Source organism: Saccostrea cucullata, unplaced genomic scaffold (assembly GCF_032062105.1).
Source record: "Saccostrea cucullata isolate Sc308-1 unplaced genomic scaffold, CSIRO_AGI_Scuc_v1 ctg999, whole genome shotgun sequence".
In the NCBI taxonomy this organism is placed as follows: Eukaryota; Metazoa; Mollusca; class Bivalvia; order Ostreida; family Ostreidae; genus Saccostrea; species Saccostrea cuccullata.
This window is the reverse complement of record NW_026933174.1, coordinates 260255-286643: the sequence shown is the minus strand read 5'-3', so window position 1 is coordinate 286643 and position 26389 is coordinate 260255. Positions and strand designations below refer to the sequence as shown.

At 34.8% G+C, this 26389-nt stretch overlaps 2 protein-coding genes across 3 annotated transcripts; both read left to right on the top strand.

Annotated features, from left to right (window-relative positions):
• The first annotated feature begins 476 nt into the window (after positions 1 to 476).
• On the top strand, positions 477 to 26365 carry LOC134237467 (uncharacterized). The gene is made up of 13 exons (XM_062719555.1): positions 477 to 609; positions 5088 to 5301; positions 5944 to 6034; positions 6305 to 7378; positions 8615 to 8730; positions 8947 to 9034; positions 9338 to 9423; positions 12112 to 12174; positions 12450 to 12541; positions 13744 to 13817; positions 14142 to 14373; positions 15267 to 15369; positions 26161 to 26365. The coding sequence occupies exons 2-13, from the start codon at positions 5093 to 5095 to the stop codon at positions 26363 to 26365; spliced, it is 2433 nt and encodes an 810-aa protein (XP_062575539.1). The 5' UTR covers positions 477 to 609; positions 5088 to 5092.
• LOC134237466 (uncharacterized) lies at positions 19423 to 22391 on the top strand. 2 transcript variants are annotated; one of them, XM_062719553.1, is made up of 2 exons: positions 19423 to 20609; positions 22307 to 22391. In XM_062719553.1, the coding sequence occupies exon 1, from the start codon at positions 19489 to 19491 to the stop codon at positions 20593 to 20595; it is 1107 nt and encodes a 368-aa protein (XP_062575537.1). In that variant the 5' UTR covers positions 19423 to 19488; the 3' UTR covers positions 20596 to 20609; positions 22307 to 22391. The 2 variants fall into 2 exon arrangements, with proteins under 2 accessions (XP_062575537.1, XP_062575538.1); XM_062719554.1 differs by having other exon boundaries at positions 22310 to 22370.
• Positions 26366 to 26389: the final 24 nt, after the last annotated feature.

The following is a 26389-nucleotide window of genomic DNA, read 5'->3' as shown; positions in this document are numbered from 1 at the left end:
AACTTTTTTCTGCTAAACTTTTGCACACAAAATGTCTAAAGAGACGTTAGAAGGCATAAACCCACAGATTTATGTAATTTACTCAATTAATCTCTAAATACAAAACCAATTCTGTACATAATGTTTTTTTCCGTGATGTTAATTATGAAATATTCTACGTATAAAGGCATCATTTTTTCATCTCAAGTCCGTCTGAAACACAACTGTTAAGTAAATGGCAAAACATTTTAACACCTCAAAAGGGCCACGAGGGCCTGACTTTTACGGAAATAAGCAGTGCGCCATCATATTCTAATTTTACCTGATAATTTTCAACCAATCAGCAAGCCTGTAACAAACAGCGCCGCCATTTTCGATTTCAAAGGATCAAAAATGAAAACATTATGCGTGTTTACTTTCTAGATTTTTAGAAATCTTTTTAAATGATTTGTAAGAAGTACAAATGTGAATTTGGCATGTTAAAGACATTTTCATTATCATGCATTTAAGTGCGCTTTAAAAAGATTGGAGGCCGAAGGAGTGACATGCTTCGAAAGAAAAGTTGACAGAACAGTCGAAGCTAGGCCTAGTGCAGTTTTGAAAGTTTTACATTTTTGGATCTTGTTCCTTGTAAGTTTGAAGGTTATCAAAAGAGATAAATAATGCATTAATACAGTTTTATGTAATTTCTTGGTGTTGTGACATACGAATTCGAAACTGCCCATTAGGCCAGGTAAAATTAATCTTTAGATTCTCATCCTAATTTGCTAAAAAATTGGGGCGAGTGGGCGGGTTTTATTTTTTATTTTTTATAATTGGTAAATTGTAAGTATCAACAAAACATGGACTCTTCGTACACATTTTTTCATTATGTTAATGCCAATATAAACAGATTTTATTTTTTCGTATTCTTTTAAATATTTAAAGAAAATTCTTGCTTAAATAATTAGATATTTATTGTTAATTAACAAATTATCAAGTACACAAAAACGGCACACGCAACACAAAATGAGGTGGGGTTCTGATACCAATAAATTTTGTATGCATGACTTCTCATCGGCCTTTTCCTATATACCCTTTAGTTTTACCTACAAATCCCTCTGATTTCTGTAAAATATTATAGATTTCCACCTTCCTCAAAAATTGGATTGTTCCTGAGACTTGACATGTTCGACAATAAAATAGGTCATATTTACAAAATCTATAAAATATTCTAATAAAATATCCTACCGAAAAAACCTAGGCCTGAACAGTTTTAAGATTTAACATTTTCTTAGCACTAAACATTCTCTAAAGTCTGCCTCTATTGCCTCTGACTTCTATTGCCTAAAATCTTTCACTTTTCAAACCTATTTCACACATATTCACGTTTACCAGAGGAGTCAGCATTTTCCAAGGGGGGTCCAAGGTAACTTCTTTTCTTGCTTTTGTATATACATTTCTTAACCTTGTAAATTCCAGGGGGGGGGGATCCTGACCCCCCCTCCGACCCCCCTCTAGATCCGCGCATGCTTTTCCTTACATATTTAAACTGCTTTTTTGCCGATTTTTCTCCATTCTTCACATGGCTCCTTTGCTATAAATAGCGACACGCGACTTTTAATACAGACGGGAGATAACTCTTAAACTTCACCCAAATTCTTACTGAATAAAAATAGTTGAAAATGCCTTTATTTACACCCAAAAATCAAAATAAAAAATGCCGGGGCGGGACACTTTGAGAGGGGCGGGCGGGGATGAGAATCTAAAGATTAATTTTATCTGGCCTTATGGCATATCTTCAAACATTTTCCTCAGACATTGATAGCCAAAATTAAAAAAAAAAGTTTTAGACTAATATGTTGACGGTGCGACCGCTAGAGGGAGCGCAAACTCTTCTATTGTTTTTTAAAATTTAGATCGAGCTTGTCAAACCGCACGTGACAGTTGGTGCATCTAGACTCTGGCGTCACATGACGTCGTCAATCTCCCATGCAGAGTTGTCGTTCGTTCCTCTCTCAGACACCTCTGCAATGGGCTCACGTCAAGATTTTTGACATAACAAATAAAACGTGATATTTGCAGGATTGTTTCAACATAAATTAATAGTTCTGGATTGATTTAGTAAACTAAGACATAAGCATAGAAATTGAACTATAATGAATTAAAACAAACGCACTATTTCTCGTGTTTATCACTGTGATATACGCGAGCCAATGACAGAGGTGAATGTATGAGCCGATGGTAGAGAGTGATGACGTCGTATGTAAGTTACAAATACCAAGAAAAAACTGAACAGTGCTGAAAGTTAATGAAAAAAATTACGTTTACTATTTATCTTCAATATGTATCCATTTAATCAATGCGAGTAAACTTTTTGTTGAACATTTGTCGTCATTCTCGCAAGAACGCAGCTTTGCTAAGTGATGCATTGTGGGTCAAAATTACTGCAGCAAAAAATTTTAAAGAATGAATGTGCAGTAGTCTGAATTTTCTCTTCGCCCAGGCGTTGTCGTTAGATCTCGCAGTTACGAGCGTTGCTTTGCGACGCTCGCTGCGCTCGCTATAAAATTATATCCCATTTTGGCGAGTGGTCCCAACCTGCCCATTTTTTTCACTTTTTTATTTAAATTTTAATGTGTCAGCTCCTTATTCTGTTACTCTAGAGCAGATGCTCTAACCACTGCTCCCTGTAGGCAACTATTTTCAGTGTTATAAAATTTGAAATGCCAAGATCATTTGAACTCATGCATGCTTTATCAATACGTTTTATTTCCATTATGGAACTGACTGGGACCGCATGGCGGACAAAACATACAAATCTCAATCCAATTTTAAAAGTTATACATATTTGTCATTCCGATTAAAGAAAATATAAACTAATAGACATATATATACATGTAAGAGAGCAAGCAGTCTAATTAAAAATAAATGTTACATACGCTCGCATTCTCGCTACACTACAATGTAACATCTAACAACATCCCATAGAGGGTCACGTCAGATGTCAAATTCTAAACAACTCTAGACTTATTCCCTTCAACAAATATACGATGATTTTGCAGCGACGATTTGATTGAATGATAGAATTGAACCTCTGACGTGACCCTCTTTGGGATGTTGTTAGATGTTAGTGTAGCGAGTATGCCAGCAGACCTAACATCTGTTTTAATTAGATTGGAGAGCGAGAACCCTATTTACCCTGGTAATGCATCACCCGTTGATAAAAATACGACATGTGCATTGTATGATAGATACATACGATAAACAATAAATAAAAATTAATATTATCGTTTCTACTCTTGAAGCATATAAAGTCCAGAACAATCAAATGATTAATTTGACTTTTGTTAGGATTATTTCCGATTTGTTCACCAACATCCACCATATTAGAGAGGTTTAGCAAACCAAACGTGTACGCGTACGTGTAGCACCAGAAATCTGTGCATTACGTCATCACTTTTGCTAATGACAAATTTCTACACGTATCTTCTTACGCAAATTACGTGAACATAGCCAAGTACACGTAAGTTAAAACTTGTAGCTTATAATTCTTTAACTGCTGTTTATTTTTCAAAAAGTGTGCGTTTTTCTGAAACCTGAATATATAATGCAAATACTGATATAAGAACTGAACGTCAGTAATTGAAAAATATTAATTTATAGGGAGTTAAAATTACAACATCTTGATTTTCGAAAAAGACTTCGACCGATTAAAAATACAAGAACTCTGTACAATCTTTATCTCATAATTACAGGCATTTATTTATGTAGAATGGTGTTATACGTATTAAAATTTTTGCTTTTGCGGATGATTTTTAAATGTAAACCACTTTTACATTTAAAAACTTACAAGTACAAGTACAGGTTATACTTTGCTAAACAAGAAAAAAATTTTAACGTGTACGTGTAATTCTAACTTGTAGTTCAGAGTTTCCGAAAACCAAATATTTCTATCAGTCATTAGGACTGATGACTTAATGCGTTCTACTGGTCCGAAGTATATTCTATCAGTCCGAATAAATTTTAAAATATATACAGTGTATATTTCAAATGGCATTAAATATGTATAAATTTTCATCAGGGCTCACCAATTTAACACTGATTGTGATAACAGTGTTATGCAACTATACTTAATTCAAGCATGGCAAAAGACCACACAGGCTTGTGGCAGCAATAAAGTCACTATCCCCAAGTAGAAACAAGAAATTATGAAAAAAAAAAAATTAAAAAGAAAATGTCTCATGGTTACTAGAATTCTTTTTAAAATTAAAATTAAATACTCACTTGTAAAATTGAATCATATATAAATAGCAGTTATAATAGAAATTCAAGATAAAAATAAATTTAAATTATCTTTACGTTTTCTCAGTGAAAACATTGCACTGCATGACCTATATACTGCATGTGTTTACCATTAACAGAGGAATAGAGAAAATTCGGAATAGGAAAAAACGATCGTTTTTGGAAGTAAATAAGTCAAGTAGAATTGCAAAATGGATAAGATTATGGATATTTACGAAGAAGAGTTCATGCTGCATTGATAATTTTCATTTATGAAGACTTAGCAGTAGATCAGAGTGCAATAAATTAATCAGGACAAGCCCTCACCACAATCGGTCACACGGACCGGTACTATAGCCAATTTCATCGGACATTTCGATTTTCTATCGGTTTTGCCGGTAGGACCGATAGTTTTCGGAAACTCTGGTAGTTTACACGTACATGTACACGTACAAGTGAGCTTGCTAAACCTCTCTATTATTTATAAGTTTATGTTACGTTTGTCCCAGAAATCCTGCTAGATTTGTACATTTTGCAACTTTTTTACAAAAGAGTGCACTAAGAGCTTTAAGAAACTCTTCCTTAGTGAAAAAAGGATGCATTATCATGGTCATAGTTAAATATAGTTCAGGTGCAGATGCTATCTTAACAGTTGCTTAGCACATACTTAAAGAGTATACAGTTTATTTTGTAGAAAATGCCTCACATTCTGAATCTCTGTAAGTACTGAGATTTAATAATAAAAATAAAGACTGAGGGAAGACAAATCGAGAATGAGTAAATTGTACCCTGGACCTTGTTCAAGACCAAAACTTTGTTCATTTTTTTTTCCCCATAAATTTCAGGCAAAATGAGTCGAGCGACGAGAAACACTATAAAAACTTATGGTAGACACAGACAAAGGATCATAGCGGCAGACATTTGGAGTTCTGACGACGAGAAAAAGGCAGATCTCGGTGCTGGTGTTTTTAGCAGTAGCAGCTCTCATGGTTCCAGTCTGGATTTCTCCAACCAGGACACTACAAACGACAGTTTGTTTAGTGGACCAATCAGAAGAAGGTTAGCAGATGATTATGTGCTTTAATTAATTACTACAGACCTGGGGGAGGGGCCATAAATCTTAAACAAACCCACTTTTGACCCCAGTCTAACTTTTACCAAAGGAATAAATATTGGAAAAGTGAGACTAAGATCAACATGATCAAAAGTGAGCTCGTCTAAGTGTTATGGCCCCCAGGTCAGTACATTAGATCCTTCTCAGCAAGCTCAGTTCTCATGCTGTTTTACACTGTTTACATTAAGACTTGTAAAAAAAAAAAACATTAAATTTATTTTGAAAATTCATTATTTTAGATTTTGTCAATTGCATGTATAGTGTGCACATTATAAGAGTTCCAATTGCTGGTGTGTAAAATTAACACGATAAAAAAAAATATTTAATAAAAATGAAATTTACAATTTAATTGTTGTCTGGTTTAACATGTTTAAGTCTGTAACCCATCATCAAGATAAATTAGAATGAAAAATTGCAATTTCTCAAATTAAGCATGTTATAGTCCATAAAATTTATAATTCCATTTGTATATTTTTCATTAATATTGATTTAAATTAAATTCTACACATGCATTGGTATGTGGCAGACACTTCTAAGTTCTTTAAATGAAAATTTTAAAAAGCAAACTTGGATTTTCTGGTTTACAGCACAAAGAAACCCTTGAGAGGTTATAACAAGGAGAATGGTGGACGTATAACTAACAAGAGACTTCTTCAGAAGAAGCTGGGATCCGAAGGGGTGAGTACAGCATTTGGCCACAGTTTTCAGTACCAACAAAGATGATGATTTTCTTTTTTTTTCTTTTACGATTCAGTATTTTAAAAATGACAAGTAATTTACCATTATCAAAAAAAAAAATTCCGAATTAGACTATGTGTATATTAACAACATTTTAAGTATGGTAGATCTGTAGGTTGGCATCTTTTACACTAATCCCTTTTAACAGATGCTTTCAATAAGTAATGAGTAATTTTCAGAGGTCTGATTTAAAACATCTTCTAACTACAGGATAGCTGCTCCAGTACAGGAAGTGACAGCCTATTCCAGTCACGTCGACCAAGGAGAGCCCTGAAAGACAGGAACTACAAGGAGGAGCCTGGGGAGAACAAACCCAAATATGTAGGCAAACGGAAGCGGGCTCCGAAAACGGAAGAACTTAGGACCAATCCAAAGTCGGACTCCCTGTCTTCTGTGACAAACTTCAGTGAGTTTGATGACTATAGTCTTGTGATATCAGGGTCTCCCGCTCAGAATAACAGTCAACTCAAGAATGGTGGAATATTTTCCCCGCATTTTTTACGAAGTAAAAGTAAAATCGAAACTAGTACCCCATGTGCCAAACGGACATGTTCGGCAAACGACATCAATAATTTGTCAGTAATTGACCATGTGGATGAAGATGTGCCATTGTCACCTTCTGTTCATATAGATCAAAGCTCGTATGCTCAAGAAAGTGTTTCAAAAGTGCCATCATGTAATAATATATCAGATTCCAGCAATGTCAGCAAATCTTTGTTGAAGAATTCCAAGAATGAAAGTCCCGTTAACCCGTGTGTGGTACAACTGGAGAAATTAAGACAGAGTTTCCTCTCTATGCATGTGTCTCATCGGACCTCCAAACAGTCTAATTTTAACCACTCAGATAGTCTGTTTAGCAGTTTTGACGAGAAAAATTCCTTAAAGTGTGTGACTGCGGAATCTAATTTAGAGGGTTCAGATTCTGAAGAAAACGATGAAAGTGACAATGATTCGGAAGAGGATACTGAAGAAAATTCTGATGAAGATTTAAGTAAGATAAGCGAAGAAGATAATGATGAAGAAGTTACGGAAGACAGCGAAGAAGAGGAGCCAGAGGAAGAAGGGGAAGATGAAGGGAACGTAACAAAGTTCATGCTGGCCAGCTCTGAAGAGGACAACTTCTATACTGCTCACTCATCTCTATCTTCCAGTGGAGGTCCTGATCAGCCAATCAGTGAAGAGGATTCTGATATTCCAACCAATGAGAAGTGTCCTAACATGTCAATTGATGGGGGCGGTCCTGAGGTGTCAATCAACAGAAGTCTGCTAAACAGATCCCACTTTGTGAGTTTTAAGCAGAAATACAATCAGTGTGTTTAGTTTGATTTGAACATCATGAACACTGATTTGTTTCTGTTTTTGATTTGTATTAATATTTTTTTTTTGAAAGTAGAAAAAATCAAATTGTATGGACAAGTTGGTAGAAAGATATGGATTATACAATTGTTTTAATTAGGCAAGTCTGTGAAAAAAAAATCAGTTTTCAGAACTGATAGGTTATTAGCTCTACTGGTCAGAGACCAGAAGAGCTTATGCGATAGTAATGCGTCCGGCGTCCGTCCGTCTATCCGTCTGTCTGTCTGTCTGTCCGTCTGTCTGTAAACAATTTTTCAAAATGCTACTCCTCCTACAGTTTTGGTCTAATTTCAATATAACGTGGCACACAAGTAGACTACACTAAGATACATAATTCTGTGTATCGGTTTTTGATTTCGATGAACGGTGTTGCCGTGGTTACTAAAAATAGAAATTTCTGTGAAATTCTTTCAAAACGCTACTCCTCCTACAGTTTTGGTCTGATTTCAGTATAACTTGGCACACAAGTAGACTACACTAAGATACATAATTCTGTGTATCGGTTTTTGATTTTGATGAACGGTGTTGCCGTGGTTACTAAAAATAGAAATTTCTGTGAAATTCTTTCAAAATGCTACTCCTCCTACAGTTTTGGTCTGATTTCATTATAACTTGGCACACAAGTAGAATACACTAAGATACATAATTCTGTATATCGGTTTTTGATTTCGATGAACGGTGTTGCCGTGGTTACTAAAAATAGAAATTTCTGTGAAATTCTTTCAAAATGCTACTCCTCCTACAGTTTTGGTCTGATTTCAGTATTACTTGGCAAACAAGTAGAATACACTAAGATACATAATTCTGTATATCGGTTTTTGATTTTGATGAACGGTGTTGCCGTGGTTACTAAAAATAGAAATGTCTGTAAAATTGTTTCAAAATGCTACTCCTCCTACAGTTTTGGTTTGATTTCATTATAACTTGGCACACAAGTAGACTACACTAAGAACATAAAGAGACTTTATCAACGATCATTATTCTATTTAGTTTCAAATCCCAGCTGCTTAAGTACTTTTCTCTTCCTTTGCTATAAGTTCAAACCAGTAGAGCTTCAGTCTCGACAGAGACTTCTGGTTCATCTTTTAAAATACATTCGTGTCAAATTTAACATATTTTGAAGATATTGCATGTTTATTTAAGTCAAATTTACTATATTTCCAGGATATCTTGACCCCACAGAGGAAAAAGAGTCTAACTCCAGCCTCTCCTCGCTCCAAAGTTTTGGAAGTGTGCCAACAGAAGGACATAGAAACATTTCAATCCTGCATAAGTACCACGTGAGTAGGAGTAAATATAATTTTTTTTTTCTCGTTCTCACTCCAAAACATTTTGTGATAAGTAATTGTTCTGTGATAAAAGCATTTTTGTATCTATACAGGTATTTCTGGTCTTGAAAAAAAAAATATACGTATATATACTTTTTCACATTATTCATCTACCAATTTTATGTTTCATATCTTCTTTTGTCTAAAACAAGAAAATTTTTATTTTAGTATGATGAAACAGTGCAAAAAGGTCGGGGAAGGTGTTTATGGAGAGGTTTTCCGGACGAAAAGGGGAAATAACTCTGTAGCCCTAAAGGTTAGCCTAGCATGTTCAGAACAAACCAATTATACAGAAACATGTATATATGGTACCAACCAGACCTAACCTGACAACCAAGCAGTCCTGGGGACTGCTTTTGAACCACTGCAAGACTGCCCTAGCAGTCCCAGAGAGCAGTCCCCAGAAATTTGCTGTAAACTGTTCCTTAAAAAGTGTACTGATTAATATGATATTGAATTATCATCATTGAATCTATAATACACAATACATGTATTAATATTATCTAAGTAAGGCAAAAAGTTTGTGGTCAGTTATGAAATGTGATATTGTTTTGTACAGGTGATTCCAGTGGAGGGGGATTTTGAGGTCAACGATGAGAAACAGAAATCATTTGCCGAGATTTTACCAGAAATTGTTATTTCTGTGTATGTATTAACTCTTTTATATTTAATTATTGTCTATTTTTATTTTTTTTATAAATTCCCAAGCAATTATTATCTTGAAATGTTTTATCGCAAATCTCGCCTGTAAGTATTACACTGCGGCCGAAATAGCGTTGCCTTGAGTGTTGATACTATTGGATTTGACAATTGAACAATTTGAATCACGGGTTGCATTCTATAAAACAAGCGTTTTAATTGGTTGATTATGACCCGCCCACTCTCGTGCAGTATCCTTTGCCGATTTAAGTTGGAAAGCGTCCAACGGTTTTGTGATTGTTGAAAATCGATGGTGACTTTTTGAACAAAATAAAAACACAAACAAACAAACTATAAAATCACTTTTTAGCATGTGATATTTTCCTTTCACAGATGGTACATGTTTATAGCGTACGATGACACACCTATTTTCATTTTATTGTGATTTTCTATACACATCATTTTCGATGTTGCACCGCGTACTTACGTAGAAAGAATATACCGGAGCACCTGATGAAAAAATATATATATTCATTTGTGGTAAAAGATCGGATTAATTCAAAAGTTAATTGTTTTGTTCTCATGACTGTCAAAAATACCATGTTTCAAATGTGTGTGTGCTACTGTTAAAACATGCGATCAGAAAAAAAGTCGAAATCCTTGTGGGTTTTTTTTTTCATGCAGTGCATTTTTTACTGTAATGGCAAATATTATTCATATGTTCACTATAAGATCATTATACAGGTTACCCACACTCAAACTAATTTAATAAGATATTACATAGGTCCACTATATACTTCGCTTAGTAGGTAGAGGCCTACCACTTGTTTACAGCTGTTTCCATGAGAAAGTGGGTGGGCCTATAGAAAAGCACCAATCAGATTCTTTGTTGGATTTTGCAATTGTATTTCAGTCAGATTCATCAGTGTCGTCACTCAACGCATCAGTATATCGGTCCAAGTGTATACTTTGAAGCAAGATTTGCGATAAAATTTGCAGAAATGATGTGTCATGATGTATATACTGGTATACATATTATCATTTGGTTATACTTGTATTTTAAAATGTTTGACTATTTATTTTTTTAGGTCACCTGAGTAAACTCAGGTGACCTATTGCTATCTGTTTTCGTCCGTCGTCGTGCGGTGTGCGTCGTGCGTTGTCCGTTAACATTTGAACATTTTCAGCTTCTTCTCTGCAACCACTGAACCAATTTCAACCAAATTTGGCACAAAGCATCTATGTGTGAAGGGGAACAAAAATTGTGAATTTCATGGTCCCTGCCCCCCTGGGGCCTGAGGGGTGGGGCAAAAACCACTAAAATGAATGCAATCTTTAAAAATCTTCTTCTTTACTCCTGGACATCAAGCAGTCAAACAGTTTGCATGATTGTAATCAGCATTGAGTCCTCTACCAAATTTGTGAAATTCATGGCCCCAGGGTCAGGGGTTCTAGTGCTAGGGCGGGGCTAAATAAGTATATATAGTGAAAATGCATTATTTCTTTGAAAATCTTTTTCTCTGCTCCTGGGTATTAAATAAACTAACTAAGTGCATAGTTATGATGAGCAAGAATACTTCTACCAAAATTATGAATTTTATGGCCCCAGGGTCAGGGGTTCTGGTGTTAGGGCGGGGCTCTAGAGATTATATAGTCAAATTACATGAATTCTTTGAAAATCTTCTTCTCTGCTCCTTAGTGTTAAATAAACTAACTAAGTGCATAGTTAAGATGAGCAAAAGTGCCTCTACCAAAATTATGAATTTTATTGCCCCAGGGTCAGGGGTTCTGGTGTTAGGGCGGGGCTCTAATGATTATATTGTGAAAATACATGAATTCTTTGAAAATCTTCTTCTCTGCTCCTGGGTATTAAATAAACTAACTAAGTACATAGTTATGATGTGCAAGAGTGCCTCTACCAAAATTGTGAATTTGATAGCCCCAGGTTCAGTGTTCTGGTGTTAGGGCGGGGCTCTTTTGATTATATAATAAAAAGACGTGAATTCTTTGAAAAATTTCTTTTCTGCTCCTAGGAATTAAATAAACTAAGTACATGGTTATGATGAGCAAGAATACCTCTTCCAAAATTTTGATTTTATGGCCCTAGGGTCAGGGGTTCTAGTGATAGGGTGGGGCTCTATTGATTATATAGTGAAAATACATTAAATCTTTGAAAATTTTCTTCTCTGCTCTTGGGTATTAAGCAGATGAACTACCTATGTAGTTATGATGAGCAAGGACCCTAATCTTCCAGAATTGTGAATTTCAAGGCCCCAGGGTCAGGGGTACCATAGGGGGTGTACTTATATACTGAAACTGAATGAAATGTGTAAGATCTGCTCCTTGGTATTAATCAAATATTTTTTGAAAAGCAAGGGTGCCATTTCAAAAATTGTGCAATGTGTGGATCTAGGCCTAAGGGTCAGGGGTTCATGTGTGATAGGGGCATTACTGATTATTGCTGAATATTACTGATTACTTGAAATGCATTTTTCGTTCCCCCACCCTGCCTGTGGGTATTAAGTAAACAAACTAAGCAACTGCTAAGTGATTGTTATGATGGTCAATGGTGCCTCTTTCAAAATGTGAACGCCATAGCATCTGGCTTAAAACATGAATCAAATTAAATCCCTGGAAAGTTGTTGCATAATGCTCAGGTGACCTATAAGGCCCATGGGCTTCTTGTTTTTTCAGAGAATTGAGTTTGCTCAGAGAGAATGATATTTGCTACACACAGAACTTTTGTGAAGTCCAAAGGTAATTTGCATGTTTTACTTATTATATTACATGTATATGTCTTTGAAGCTTTGTTGTATATTAGGTAACGTTTGGTTTTTTTCCAAAATGAACACAAATTTACAAATCGATCATTGTTAATGAACAAGTTTGTTCAGTCTATGTTTCTGAAAAAAAATTAAGTAAATCAACGTTATAAAGGACAATGTAAGGACAATACAACTTTTCCATTTCTCTGCTTATAAATAAAAATAGCTCTTTAAGTAGAAAAATGAGTTTTACAACTCCTTTTTCAGGGTTTCATGTATAAAAGGAAGATATCCATCTAAGCTTTTAAGTGAATGGAATACATTTCATGAAGAGAAGGGTTCAGAAAATGATAATCCAGGTAAAATAATCAGGCTAAATAAAATTGAAATTACTGTAAACCAACTTTTATTCACGTCATCTTTTATTCACAATTCTTCAAAAATGAAATCAATCCTCGACAATTAATTTTCGCGACTGGGGAAATGTTCTCTACAAATACTTTAGGAAAATGAATGGTTCACGGCAATTTATATTCACGAGTTAGAGTAGGTTGCGGAACTTGCGGATATTTCTCGCATATGAATAAATTTTGGTTTACAGTATGGTTCTCGAGCCTCTGTTCTGAGGTAGCAGCATTGCAATTTTTATGTTTTTTCAATAGAATAAAAAGTTGTTAATGTGAAGATTAATCAAAGGAAAATAATAACAAAGTTGATCACATACATGTATCTGCTAATTTTTTTCTTTTTGCCTGTCAGTTCATGGCATTAAAATGTTTAATTTAATTTGATATAGAGACTTACGTAGCATTCTGGTGTTTGCTCTGTTTTCAAGTATGATACACATGTACATCAAATGTGCATTGTAAGTCAGGGACTTCTTTAAGGCAGAAACCGGCAGAGAGCTTAAAGTTCTAATACCTTTTAGTTCAAAGAATTCGTAACTTAATAATTACACTGATATTGCAGCTTAACTTCTAGACCAATATTCTGTCCGAATATTTTTTTCAAAATCTTGTTTGGTCTGAATTTATCCAACAGGGCAATTAATACTAATTAAGAAAAATATTGTGTAGACCTTAATATTGCATGATAAGTAAGACAAATACTTGCTTAGTTTTAACATAGTACAAAGCTAAAAACTACCCGAGAAATATGTAAATTGAGCTTGGCTATGTAGACAATTATTTTTTGAGAAAAATTTGCCACTGATGAATGCAAAAGCAGTGAAGTTGGTGCAGGTTTTCTCAACGTGGATAGTGATAGAAAAATTACACTGGCTCTGCTCATGAGGTATTATAACACATACTCTTAGGGATATTAAATTTCAGTGGAGCCTCATTTAACCGGACGCTTTGGTTCCTAGTCAATTTGTCCGGATATGTGAAGCGTCTGGATACCTGAATCACCAGTTAAACAGGACAAAATAACATTTAAAAATTCTGTCCTGACGAAAAATCATCCGGGTACTGAAGCATCCGGATATATGGGGTCCCTATTATATCTGAAGGTCCACTGTACTTTCAAAATGTTGTTATGGATGTATGTTTCTTATTTACAGATATGTTTAAGGAGGATCAGTTATTTATTATGTTTGAGTTTGCTGATGGAGGGAAGGACCTAGAGGCTGCTCAGGTACATAGAATTATTTTTAAAACTTTTTTAATAAAACTAAATGAAACTTTTAAACCCCTGCATATAGACTTTTGATACCGAATACACGTAATTTTCATCCCAGTTTTATTTTGCCCTTTTTGCTCTGTTCTAAGTTGGGGCAAATTCAGAGAACATAACATAAATTCTTAAACAGAAATTTGACTGGGCAAATTTAAAATGGGGCAGAATTGTTCACAAGTGCAAAAGAGCAAGGGAAAAAAATCATGGGGCGAAAATAGTTGTGTATACAGTATTTGTATAGAATGTGTGTGATGTCATGGATTATATGATTTTCTTCTTTAGTTCAACAATATCTTTGAGGCCAAGAGTGTGTTTGAACAGGTGACATTTTCCCTGGCAGTTGCCGAGGAAGCTCTTCAGTTCGAACACAGAGATCTTCACTGGGGAAATGTATTGGTCAAGAAGACAGGGGTCAAAGTTCATGAGTATGTTGTGCTGGGACAGACATTCCAAGTGGAATCCCACGGCGTCCATGTCAGCATCATAGATTTTACCTTGTCTAGGCTGGATAAAGGTGAGGGGATATAGATTTTACCTTGTCTAGGTTAGATAAAGGCAGGTCTGTTTACTCTTAAGATTTTGCCGTATTTTGTATGGATTTTTAGTCCAAAATATGTCTCCTGTTTTGCTAAAATGAAAATACAAAAATCAAAAATACCTTTGTTTGGAATTGTGTAGTTAGTTTTCGTTATGATCTGTCTCGGTTTCATGCTTTTTTTATCGCTAAGAAGGATTTCAAACACTGAAGTTATGTCGGTTTGCCAAAACGTTGTGGTATAAAGTGACCAAGACCATGTTATTAAACCATGTTTTAGTAATCAGAAATTTTGTTCTTCATCAATATATGTAAAGTCGATGGAAAATGAAATCTTACTGACAAATGCTAAATCTCACGGACAAATCTAGTCAAAAATACTGAGAGACAACGATATGGGTAAACAGGTCTGTAAAGGTGAGAGGATTTTACAGATGTCAAGTTTCTGTAAATGTATTAAGACTTAGAGGTATTCATATTTAAGCACCCCTTTCTCTGCTTCTTGTATTCAGTGGTTTTCATTCATTATACCCCTGTTCCGAAAGAGAGGGAGTATACTGTTTTATCCTTGTGTGTTTGTCTGTCTGTCTAGTTTTATGTATGTCTATGTGATGTGGTGTAAAGGAAATAATTTTGCATAAAAATTCTATCTCTATGTGTCTTTGTTGTTATGGGTCTTTCAGATTAAAACATATGGTTAAAATGAGATGTGCTTTTAAAAATAAGGAGGCTTAAATGCATTGAAAGGTTATAAATATTTAATTTTTAAGAATTGAAAAAAGAGTAGAAGGAAAAACTGTTTTTGCAAACCAAACAAACATTCATCTTGTACCCATTTTATTTGTACATGGATTTTTTTTATTTATATTTAGATGGGTGCACAATCTTCACCGATCTCTCAACAGATGAGAGCTTATTTGAAGGCACAGGAGATTATCAATTTGATATTTACAGGAAAATGAGAGAGCTTAACAAGTAAGTGATATAGTCTGAAGTTAAAGAAAATCAAGTTCTTAGGGTTTGAGTCTGGGTGTCAGATTTTTTCAATTTATTTTTCCCTACTTATACAATGTTTTAATTGTTCCCCGCTTGAAAAGTGGGGGATATTAATTTTGGTCCGTCCGTCCGTCCATCCGTCTGTCTGTCTTTCTGTCTGTCTGTAACGCTTTCGTTTCCACACGATATCTCGAGAACCCTTTGAGCTTTCGCAATGAAATTTTGCATAGGAATTCCATAGGGACTAAAGAAGAACCCTATTGATTTTGAGGTCAAAAGGTCAAGGTTATAAATTCGCAAATTCTGTCTGTTATAACACTTTTGTTTCCATGTGATATCTTGAGAACCCTTAGAGTTTTTGCAATGAAATTTTAAATAACAACTCCCTGTGGCCTAAGGAAGACCCTTATTGATTTTGAGGTCAAAGTTCAAGGTCTTAAATTTAAACATTCTGTCTTTGTGTAACACTATCGTTTCCTGGCGATATTTCAAGAAGATTTTGAGTTTTTAGAATGTAATTTTATACCAAAACTCCCGTGGACCTCTCTCACTCCTCTCAAAGTGTCTTGCCCCGTTTGTTTTTTGGGAGTTGAACTATGTTCAGACTCCCTAGGCTGTCACGCGGTTTCTAGCGCAGTAATTTTACAATGAATTATATAGCGGTCGTCGTGGTGTTTCTGTGTCGCCCAATTTACTCCCCTGTGATACCGGTATTCAATACAAACTCGTATCAGTCTATATAAACTCGAAGAAACTTCCGCAATAAAAATAGTCCATCTCATTTTTCTGAATTAATCTAATTTTCATAAATGATTTGAAAGTAAATGAAATAGAATTTTATTAAACTTAATTTGAATAGCATATTTTGTCATCTTTTTTGAGAAATGACACATAACTTTTGATTTCTGTATGAAAAAAAAGTCCCAGTTTTCCGACATTTATCATTCGGCAATCCTCGGCTGACTCCACTACGCTCCATTACAAAAAGTGCGAGGTCATCCAAGGAGCAACAACTGGTCTAACTGGTTTGACAATGACGCGATTGTCTAAATATAGAGATGTAAACAAAGATGTAAGGAAAGGAACGCCAAGGTTTAACCAAACTTCTTTCAATTTGTTTCAGCAATAAAGAGACAGAACAACGTTTCTTTTTTAAAAAAAACACTGCGGAAAATATTTATTTGCTCTGACAAGTAAAATGATCTGTTAGACTGGAAAATTTTTGTCAGACCAGATACATGCAACTCATTTTTTTTACGTTGGTAAAGGGAAAAATAATAGCATTAAAGTTTGTTGATATTCGATCACACAATTTCAAATGACATTAATTTTGCATCCTTAATTTCATGATTTTATCAGCATTCAGTTGGTCACATGTACAACACCAAATCTGAACTTGAAAAATGTGTGTGTACTTGTATTGCAGTATCACCTTATACAATGTATCATTTGATTTTATTATATAATTAAAACAGTTAAGATTAATGAATACATGCGTATGCACAGACACAATGGTATGATAATCCCAATGATCGATATGTGAGGAAGATCGTTCCTCATGATTACAACTATTTTTTTTCTTGTAGTAGTTTGTTAAACTATGTCTGATTTTTAATTACATTTGAATGAAATCAAAATCACAAACTTTAAGCCTCACTCGCGTGGCACAGTTGTTAAAATAGTTTGCTCTAGAGATTCAACGTAATGTGTTAATTGATCCTTACGTCGCAGGTTCGAATCCTGTGCGATGCATTTGGAGAAAACTCTTTTGATGAGATAATATAAACCGAAATCCCATGTCCCAGTATGTGCTTGCACAAAACGATCCCTCACTACTCAATGGTTTTGAGAGCCGTGTATAGGTAAAAAATTGTAGACTAACATGTAGCTAAGTGTTTCAATATGATTGAAAAATTATCGAACGTAAAACAAAAAATATGTAAAGTATTCAGACATACTTACTTCTATATAGATATTACTTGAAATGAAATTTAAAATTATGGAATAACAAAACTTGATGATTAAGTTATAAAGATAGATACATTTGATAAAATAGATAAGCATGGAGTTCTATAAAAATTAATTATTGTGTCCGAAAAGAAACATTCATACCCAAAAGAGAATAGCAAATACTTGTTTTAATCAGAGAAAGAAAAATGACAATCTAGTGTCTGGTGATGGTAACATCGAATATAAAGAGTGTTTGTTTGTTTGTTTCTTGGGACAAATATCTTGTACACATTCTAAAGAGAGTAGGGGGCGTTTTGATTCAAATGTTTCAGAAATATAAGAGTTTTAGTAATAAATGGTACTGAAAGAAGTTTAAAACCTAACAACAAAAATAGTATTTTCGAGTTTGAAAAAAATTTTTTTGGTGATGGGGTTAACCTGTTTGTTTGGTTTGGTCAAATTGTTGAGGTAAGAATTAGAAAGAATATCCAGAACTAAACTTAACTGTTCGTGCGCAATAAATATACAGTTTTTTTTAATGGATAGCACTGTAGCTCTCCGGTCTGTCAATTTTTTTTCCGAGAGCTACAATTTTGCAGCTAATTTAAGAGCAGTCCCATGATCTTGGCTATTTAAATGTAATAGAAATCATTTTTAATGTTTCGTTTTGTATCTCTATCTAACAAATCAGTTCTAGCTGAATTGAATCTGAATGCATGAAGATGTTCCTATACTTCCTGTGAGATCTTTCAGATAACAATGTTCAACTCCCATGAGTACTTTCAGTACTTTGATTTTAGTATTTATTAGGGATAGGTATCGACAGGGAATTCATATTGCGATATATCAGGATTTTTTTCCAAAATATCACAATAATATCATGATACCTTTACAATCAAATTTTACAATGTTTTTTAATGAATTGTCATAATTTTTCATAAAAATTTGCTAGAAAAACAAAGTTTCACTTTTTAAAAATCTTTATATACATAAAATTAGTCATGTTTGAATGGTAAGATGCTGTTCTTTCACCTTTTACAACATTTTTTACACTTTCCATCATTGTAATTTGAAAGATTGAACAAATAAAAGAATAATTTCTGGACTTTGTAATATGTACCTAAAGACCGGTATTTAGTTCTCCATATCACGATACGTATCACAAAACAAAAAATCGCAATATACCGATATACCGGTAAAATCATACATTATTAGCTCTACTGGTCAGAGACCAGAAGAGCTTATGCGATAGTAATGCGTTCGTCGTCCGTCCGTCTGTCTGTCTGTCTGTCTGTCCGTCTGTCTGTCTGTAAACAATTTTTCAAAATGCTACTCCTCCTACAGTTTTGATCTGATTTCAATATAACTTGGCACACAAGTAGACTACACTAAGATACATAATTCTGTGTATCGGTTTTTGATTTCGATGAACGGTGTTGCCGTGGTTACTAAAAATAGAAATTTCTGTGAAATTCTTTCAAAATGCTACTCCTCCTACAGTTTTAGTCTGATTTCAATATAACTTGGCACACAAGTAGACTACACTAAGATACATAATTCTGTGTATCGGTTTTTGATTTCGAAGAACGGTGTTGCCGTGGTTACTAAAAATAGAAATTTCTGTGAAATTCTTTCAAAATGCTATTCCTCCTACAGATTTAGTCTGATTTCAATATAACTTGGCACACAAGTAGACTACACTAAGATACACAATTCTGTTTATCGGTTTTTGATTTCGATGAACGGTGTTGCCGTGGTTACTAAAAATAGAAATTTCTGTGAAATTCTTTCAAAATGCTACTCCTCCTACAGTTTTAGTCTGATTTCAATATAACTTGGCACACAAGTAGACTACACTAAGATACATAATTTCTTCTCCCAATGGGGTGCCTCAGTCTCAAATGAGATGATAAGCTTACCACGTGATTCATAGATAAAGCAAACGTGATTCGTACGGCAGCAAAATTTTTACGCTCTTGGATTTTTTAGTTTTATTTGTGTTCTAGTTTAGTGTTATAGTTTTGTTTAGATAATATGTGTGAACTTTTAATTGGATTCTTTTCGTGATTACAAGGATTAACTATCTTTGGAACTTTCTTAATTGAACATTATATATATAAATTGTCTAGTGGCGACGCGCCCAAAGACATGAGCACAGACTCAGAAACAATGGCCGTCAATGGCAATGATCGTAATGCTAAAGATCTCAAAGGTGACGCACCTGAGACAGCTGTGGAATCACTAGTTGCCACAATGCAAAAACAATTATTAGAAAATCAAAAATCAATGTTGTGTCTTACACAAACTGTACAAAAGATGCAAGAACGCATGAATGGCGAACAAACAAATAAGGGGGAGAAGCGCAAGGCGCTGGATAATCCCCAGTCTGCATCAACAAGTAAAAAGCAGGCACCTGACTGTAGCAAGTCCGAGTCGGAGGCAGACAATACCAAAGACGAATTTGAGGAACTCCTGTCTGAAGTGACAGAAGAAAAAGAAAGCGATCCAGACGATCTCTTAGAAGAGCTAGCAGAATGTTTTGGTTCTGATGACAAATGCAGCGAACCAATTTATGAGAAATTGGCGAAAGTCGCAAATGAAGGCATGCGGACAAAATTAAACAATGACAAAATTAAGGAGATCGGTGAAAAGTATAGCAGACCGAAAAATGTCGCAAATCTGATAACACCGAAAGTGAACAGCGAAATCTGGGCACATCTTAACAGGAAAGTCAGAACACAGGATGTCCGACTTCAAAAAACCCAAGCACTGGTATGCAAAGCTATTGTGCCACAACTCCAACAGCTGGATATACTTCTTAAGTCAAAAAAGAAGGGGGGCGAAACAGCTCCGATTGGCGAGGTTACGAAACTAGCGATGGACAGCCTCAAATTAATGACTTTTGTATATTGCGACCTTTCATATCGGCGCAGAGAGCTGATCGTTCAGCCGGACAAAAACGAGGAGTTTAAGGCTTTGTGCTCCAATGATCATCCGGTGACTGACAACTTGTTTGGAGACGACCTCGGGAAAGTTGTTGAAGATATTGTTAAAGGCAATAAAGTAGGATCGAAGATATCCGGAACGTTTCCTAAGGATAGAAAACCTTATAACAGGAAACCTTTTGGCCATGGATACAAGTCAAATTACACTCAGTACGGAGGATCGGGAAAACAGTCCCATTTTTTAGGCCACAGATCCACTCCTCATTTCCGGAAGAAGGCCCCGAGCACTCAATACAAACAGCGGAAATAAAAACTACAAAAGAAGTGAGTAAACTTGATATGAATTTCATGAACACAAATGATAATTTCCAAGCAGGGAAAATATCCCACTGTATTGAAGCTTGGGCAGAAATAACTTCTGATGCAACAGTACTTTCAACTGTTCGAGGGTATTCCATAGAATTTGATGAATTTCCCTATCAAATGTGTTCACCAAAACCAATTCAATTTAACAATGAAGAAATGATTTTGGTAGATCAAGAAATCAAACAATTATTGCATAAGAAAATTATCGAAGAAGTGATAGATTCGGAGGAAAATGAGTTCTTATCAAATATCTTTATTAGACCAAAGAAAAATGGGAAATATCGAGTAATTCTCAATCTTAAAAATCTGAATAATTGTGTAGAATATCATCATTTCAAAATGGAGACTTTAAAAGCCGCAATAAATTTAGTGACCAAAGATTGTTTCATGGCCTCAATAGATCTACAAGATGCGTATTATTCCTGTAAGATCAATGCTAATGACAGAAAATATTTACGATTTTTGTGGAACGGACAAAAATATCAGTATACATGTTTGGCAATGGGATTAGCGTCAGCGCCCAGAATATTTACCAAATTAATGAAACCCGCATTTTCAACTCTACGGAAACAAGGTTTTTCAAATGTTGCATACATAGATGACACATTACTTATCAGTGATTCTAAGACTGAATGTGTAAAAAACGTTAAAACCACTGCTACATTGCTAGACAACCTCGGTTTAACAGTGAATATAGAAAAGTCAGTCTTTATTCCTACACAGAAAATCGAGTTTTTGGGATTTATCATCAATTCGAAAACAATGACAGTTTCTTTAACGGACGATAAGGCAAAATCTATACAAGACACTTGTAACAAAATCATTGCCTCGCAAAGTCTAACAATTCGGCAATTAGCGCAACTGATAGGAAAACTCGTGGCAAGTGAGCAAGGAGTCCAATTCGCACCTCTGTATTACAAGTCATTAGAAATAGAGAAAGATAGACTTCTAAAACAAAACGTTGGAAACTATGAAGCTCGTATTTCACTCTCGCCAGATGCCCTAATTAACCTACAATGGTGGATTAATAATGTGAATAATTATCCTCGAAAAATAATGCATGATAACCCCCTCGTTACGATAAAAACTGACAGCTCGGGGAATGGCTGGGGCGCTATCAATGAAAACAGCGGGGAGTGCATTCAGGGATTATGGGATGACCACGATAAGGAAGCTCATATAAATTTCCTGGAACTGAAAGCAGCTTATCTCGCTTTGACACGCATGTGCAAATACTTGAAAGACTGTCATGTAAAACTGTATTTAGATAACACTGTCGCTGTTACATATATTAATAAAATGGGAGGAAAAATTGAAACCCTAAATGAATTAACAAAACAATTTTGGGAATTTTGTATAAAAAGAAACATTTGGGTAACGGCATGTCATATAGCAGGTGTAGAAAATGTAGAAGCTGATTACCTTTCACGAAACTTTAATCCTGATATGGAATGGATGCTTGATCCAGAGATTTTTGACGAGATTACAAGACTATACGGGAATTGTGACATAGATTTATTTGCATCCCGATACAATAGACAAATTTCTCCATATGTGTCATATGCCCCTGATAGACATGCAATAGCGATAGATGCTTTTACAATTTCATGGAGTGAATTAAAATGTTATATTTTCTGTCCTTTCTGTATTCTCAGCAGGGTACTGCAGAAAATATTGATAGAGAGTGTGGAAGCAGTCATTGTAGCCCCGATATGGCCGACGCAACCCTGGTTTCCCAAGTTACTACAGCTGATAGCAGCGAACAGCTATTTATTACCGAACAATCAGCAACTTCTGAGGCTACCGAACAATCCAGACAAAGTACATCCGATACCCAAGATGAGACTGGGTGTTTTTCGTGTGTCCGGAAATCGCTCCAGAACCGAGGCTTATCGGAGGACACTATCGACGTACTCCTCTCCTCGTGGAGGGAATCCACAAAGAAACAATATTGGACATATCACCAAAAATGGATGTTATTTTGTCAGCAAAGAAAAATTGATATTTTTGACGCAAATGTAAATAATGTTTTGGCGTTTTTGACAAAATTGTATAATGCAGGTTTAGGTTACAGCGGATTGAATACCGCCAGAAGTGCATTATCTTCGTTTTTACAATTAACAAACTCTGTAAATATTGGCTCACATCATTTAGTTTGTAGATTTTTGAGAGGTGTTTTTATAATGAAACCTGCTTTACCTAAATATAGTGTTACATGGAATGTAGATATTGTGTTGGATTATTTGAAATCTCTAGAACCTTTAATGGATTTGACCTTGTTACATGTATCTCACAAGTTATTAATGTTACTTGCGTTATTGTCAGGACAAAGGGGTCAAACGTTGCATTTAATAGATATAAGAAATGTACATGTCGAAGACAAATTATTGAAAATTGTTATAGGTGATCTGTTGAAAACATCAAATCCTAAGTCACATATGGGCGAACTAAATTTTTCAAGCTATCCTCATGATGAAAGTTTATGTGTTGTTCGTGTTATGAAACACTATCTTCTAAGAACGAGTAACCTGAGAAATGATGTTACAAACTTATTCATTACAACGCAGAAACCCCATCGCGGGGTGTCCAGGGACACTGTTGGCAGATGGATGAAATCCGTTATGTGTGCGGCTGGAATTGACATTAACATATTCAAACCCCATAGTACTAGGGCGGCGTCCAGCAGCGCAGCGCTTGCGCGCAAACTTCCAATGTCTACCATCTTGAAGACTGTTGGATGGAAAAGTGACTGTGTTTTTAGAAAATATTATAACAAACCTATCATTGTGGATGACAATTTTAGTCAAAGAATGCTTTCCAAATATGATCAAGTTTGATTGTCACATATATATGTCATGTATGCCAGTGTTTATTTCATTTTAATAGATTTGAAACAAATTTGACTTCTGCTTTATATTGATTACTACTAAAAAGCAAGAAAATATTTCTTTAATAACTAAATCATAGACATAATGGATTACGATTATTTATACGTGAGACACAGCTAAAGAAGGCTTTAAAGCGGATGCAAGTTTAACTTTATATTAATACTTATAGAAAACTTTAAAATTTGGATTTATCAACTCTAAAGTCTCATTTGAGACTGAGGCACCCCATTGGGAGAAGAAATTCTAAAGTTAAACGAGACTTACCTGGAAGGTGAAGTTTGACTGGAATTTCTTCGACCAATTGGGGGTGCAGAGGGATCAAATGCCCTCCCGTATACTTGCAGTATACACCCACCCGTAAAGTATAAATTGATAAATCCAAATATAACTCTAAAAGTATGAATCACGTGGTAAGCTTATCATCTCATTTGATCCCTCTGCACCCCCAATTGGTCGAAGAAATTCCAGTCAAACTTCACCTTCCAGGTAAGTCTCGTTTAACTTTAGAATTCTGTGTATCGGTTTTTGATTTCAATGAACGGTGTTGCCGTGGTTACTAAAAATAGAAATTTCTGTGAAATTCTTTCAAAATGCTATTCCTCCTACAGATTTAGTTTGATTTCAATATAACTTGGCACACAAGTAGACTACACTAAGATACACAATTCTGTCTATCGGTTTTTGATTTCGATGAACGGTGTTGCCGTGGGTACTAAAAATAGAAATTTCTGTGAAATTCTTTCAAAATGCTACTCCTCCTACAGTTTTAGTCTGATTTCAATATAACTTGGCACACAAGTAGACTACACTAAGATACATAATTCTGTGTATCAGTTTTTGATTTCGAAGAACGGTGTTGCCGTGGTTACTAAAAATAGAAATTTCTGTGAAATTCTTTCAAAATGCTATTCCTCCAACAGATTTGTCTGATTTCAATATAACTTGGCACACAAGTAGACTACACTAAGATACACAATTCTGTCTATCGGTTTTTGATTTCGATGAACGGTGTTGCCATGGTTACTAAAAATAGAAATTTCTGTGAAATTCTTTCAAAATGCTACTCCTTCTAAAGTTTTAGTCTGATTTCAATATAACTTGGCACACAAGTAAACTACACTAAGATACACAATTCTGTGTATCAGTTTTTGATTTCGATGAACGGTGGTGCCGTGGTTACTAAAAATAGAAATTTCTGTGAAATTATTTCAAAATGCTACTCCTCCTACAGTTTTAGTCTGATTTCAGTATAACTTGGCACACAAGTAGACTACACTAAGATACATAATTCTGTGTATCGGTTTTTGATTTCGATGAACGGTGTTGCCGTGGTTACTAAAAATAGAAATTTCTGTGAAATTCTTTCAAAATGCTACTCCAAATACAATTTTAGTCTGATTATAATATAAATGTGGCATGCAAGTAGACTGCACTAAGAACATAAAGAGACTTAATCAAGGATCATTATTCTATTTATCGCTGTTGAAAAGTTTCAATTTCCAACTGCTTAAGAACTTTTCTCTTCCTTTGCTATAAGTACAAACCAGTAGAGCTTCAGTCTCGACAGAGACTTCTGGTTTTTTAGTATTTTTCTAGTATTTATTGCATTACATGTCGCTATTTTTAGCACAGGGGCATGAGGAGAGTTATTACGTATAAAACAGGTTCTCGGTGGACTTTATATTTTAATATTTACATTTGCAAATGTTTTCCTTTATATAACACTACTGAAGGCAAGCGTTTTTATAACTGTGTAAATACAGGTATGGGGTCAAGAGGTCATAGATGTGCGTTTGGATAAACGTTCGACGTAATTTCTCTGTGACGTCATAAAGGGTCGACGCGCGTTTAGTTGATTACATACATGCCGTTGGGTTTGAAAAATTAAAGCATTTCACACATTAAAAGTAACAATCAGGCAAATATAAAGTATGAATAAGTCACAAATGTAAATATAAATAATAAGGTATCACTTTTTGAGTTTTATTGGGATTTAAAACGCGTTGGCACCTGATCAAATCTTCCATAAAGCCCTTCGGGCATTTATGGGATTTGATCACGTGACCAACCCGTTTTACATCTCAATAAAACTCAAAAAATGATACCTTATTTCTTAAGAACTGTTTAATAAAGGTTAAATTAGACACCATGAATTGTGCAAAATTTTGACAATATCGAACGTGAATATATAAATACATGTATGTGACTTCATCTTTGCATATAATTTTCGCCATTGTAAAGCAGTTCTGTGGTCTAGTGGTATGTCTCTCGCTTCACAAGTGTGAGGTCCTGGGTTTAAATCCCAGACGATCCATTTTCTTTTTTTTTTAATCAAATTTTTATATGCATATTGACATACATGTATTTTATTTGCTTCAGTATACATGTATACATTTAATAATTCTACGAATTCAGTCAGGGGGATCCGACTTTTTCCTTAAGTGGGGGCACAAATTCTCTGAATTAGCTTGTTTAATTCTTGATTTACTTCAGTTTTTCAACTACATGTATTTGATTCAAGCTAATCTGGAAAATATGGGAATATTTTCAAAGAGGGACCTCAAAAATGGTCATTTCTTCATTTCTTTCATTATTAAATCTTTCTTTTTTTTTTTTTTTAGAAATGACTGGAAGGGTTTTCATGCCCAGACCAATGTGTTCTGGCTACATTACTTAGCAGATAAACTCATCCGAGGGAAACGTTACAAACGAAATACAAAGAAGGACCAGGCTCTTCTCAGAAGCTTCAGGAACTTTTCCAAAGACATGTTAGATTACACTAGTGCATGTGATATGATCATCTCAGCAGATTTCTTTTCCTCATGACTTCTTTGAGAAAATTATTGAAAA

Coding starts and splice junctions, on each gene's coding strand:
- LOC134237467 (XM_062719555.1), top strand. CDS start 5,093: ATGAGTCGAGCGACGAGAAACACTATAAAAACTTATGGTAGACACAGA. Junction 6,035..6,304: donor AGAAGCTGGGATCCGAAGGG/GTGAGTACAGCA, acceptor TTCTAACTACAG/GATAGCTGCTCCAGTACAGG. Junction 12,542..13,743: donor TTCAGAAAATGATAATCCAG/GTAAAATAATCA, acceptor TCTTATTTACAG/ATATGTTTAAGGAGGATCAG.
- LOC134237466 (XM_062719553.1), top strand. CDS start 19,489: ATGAGCACAGACTCAGAAACAATGGCCGTCAATGGCAATGATCGTAAT.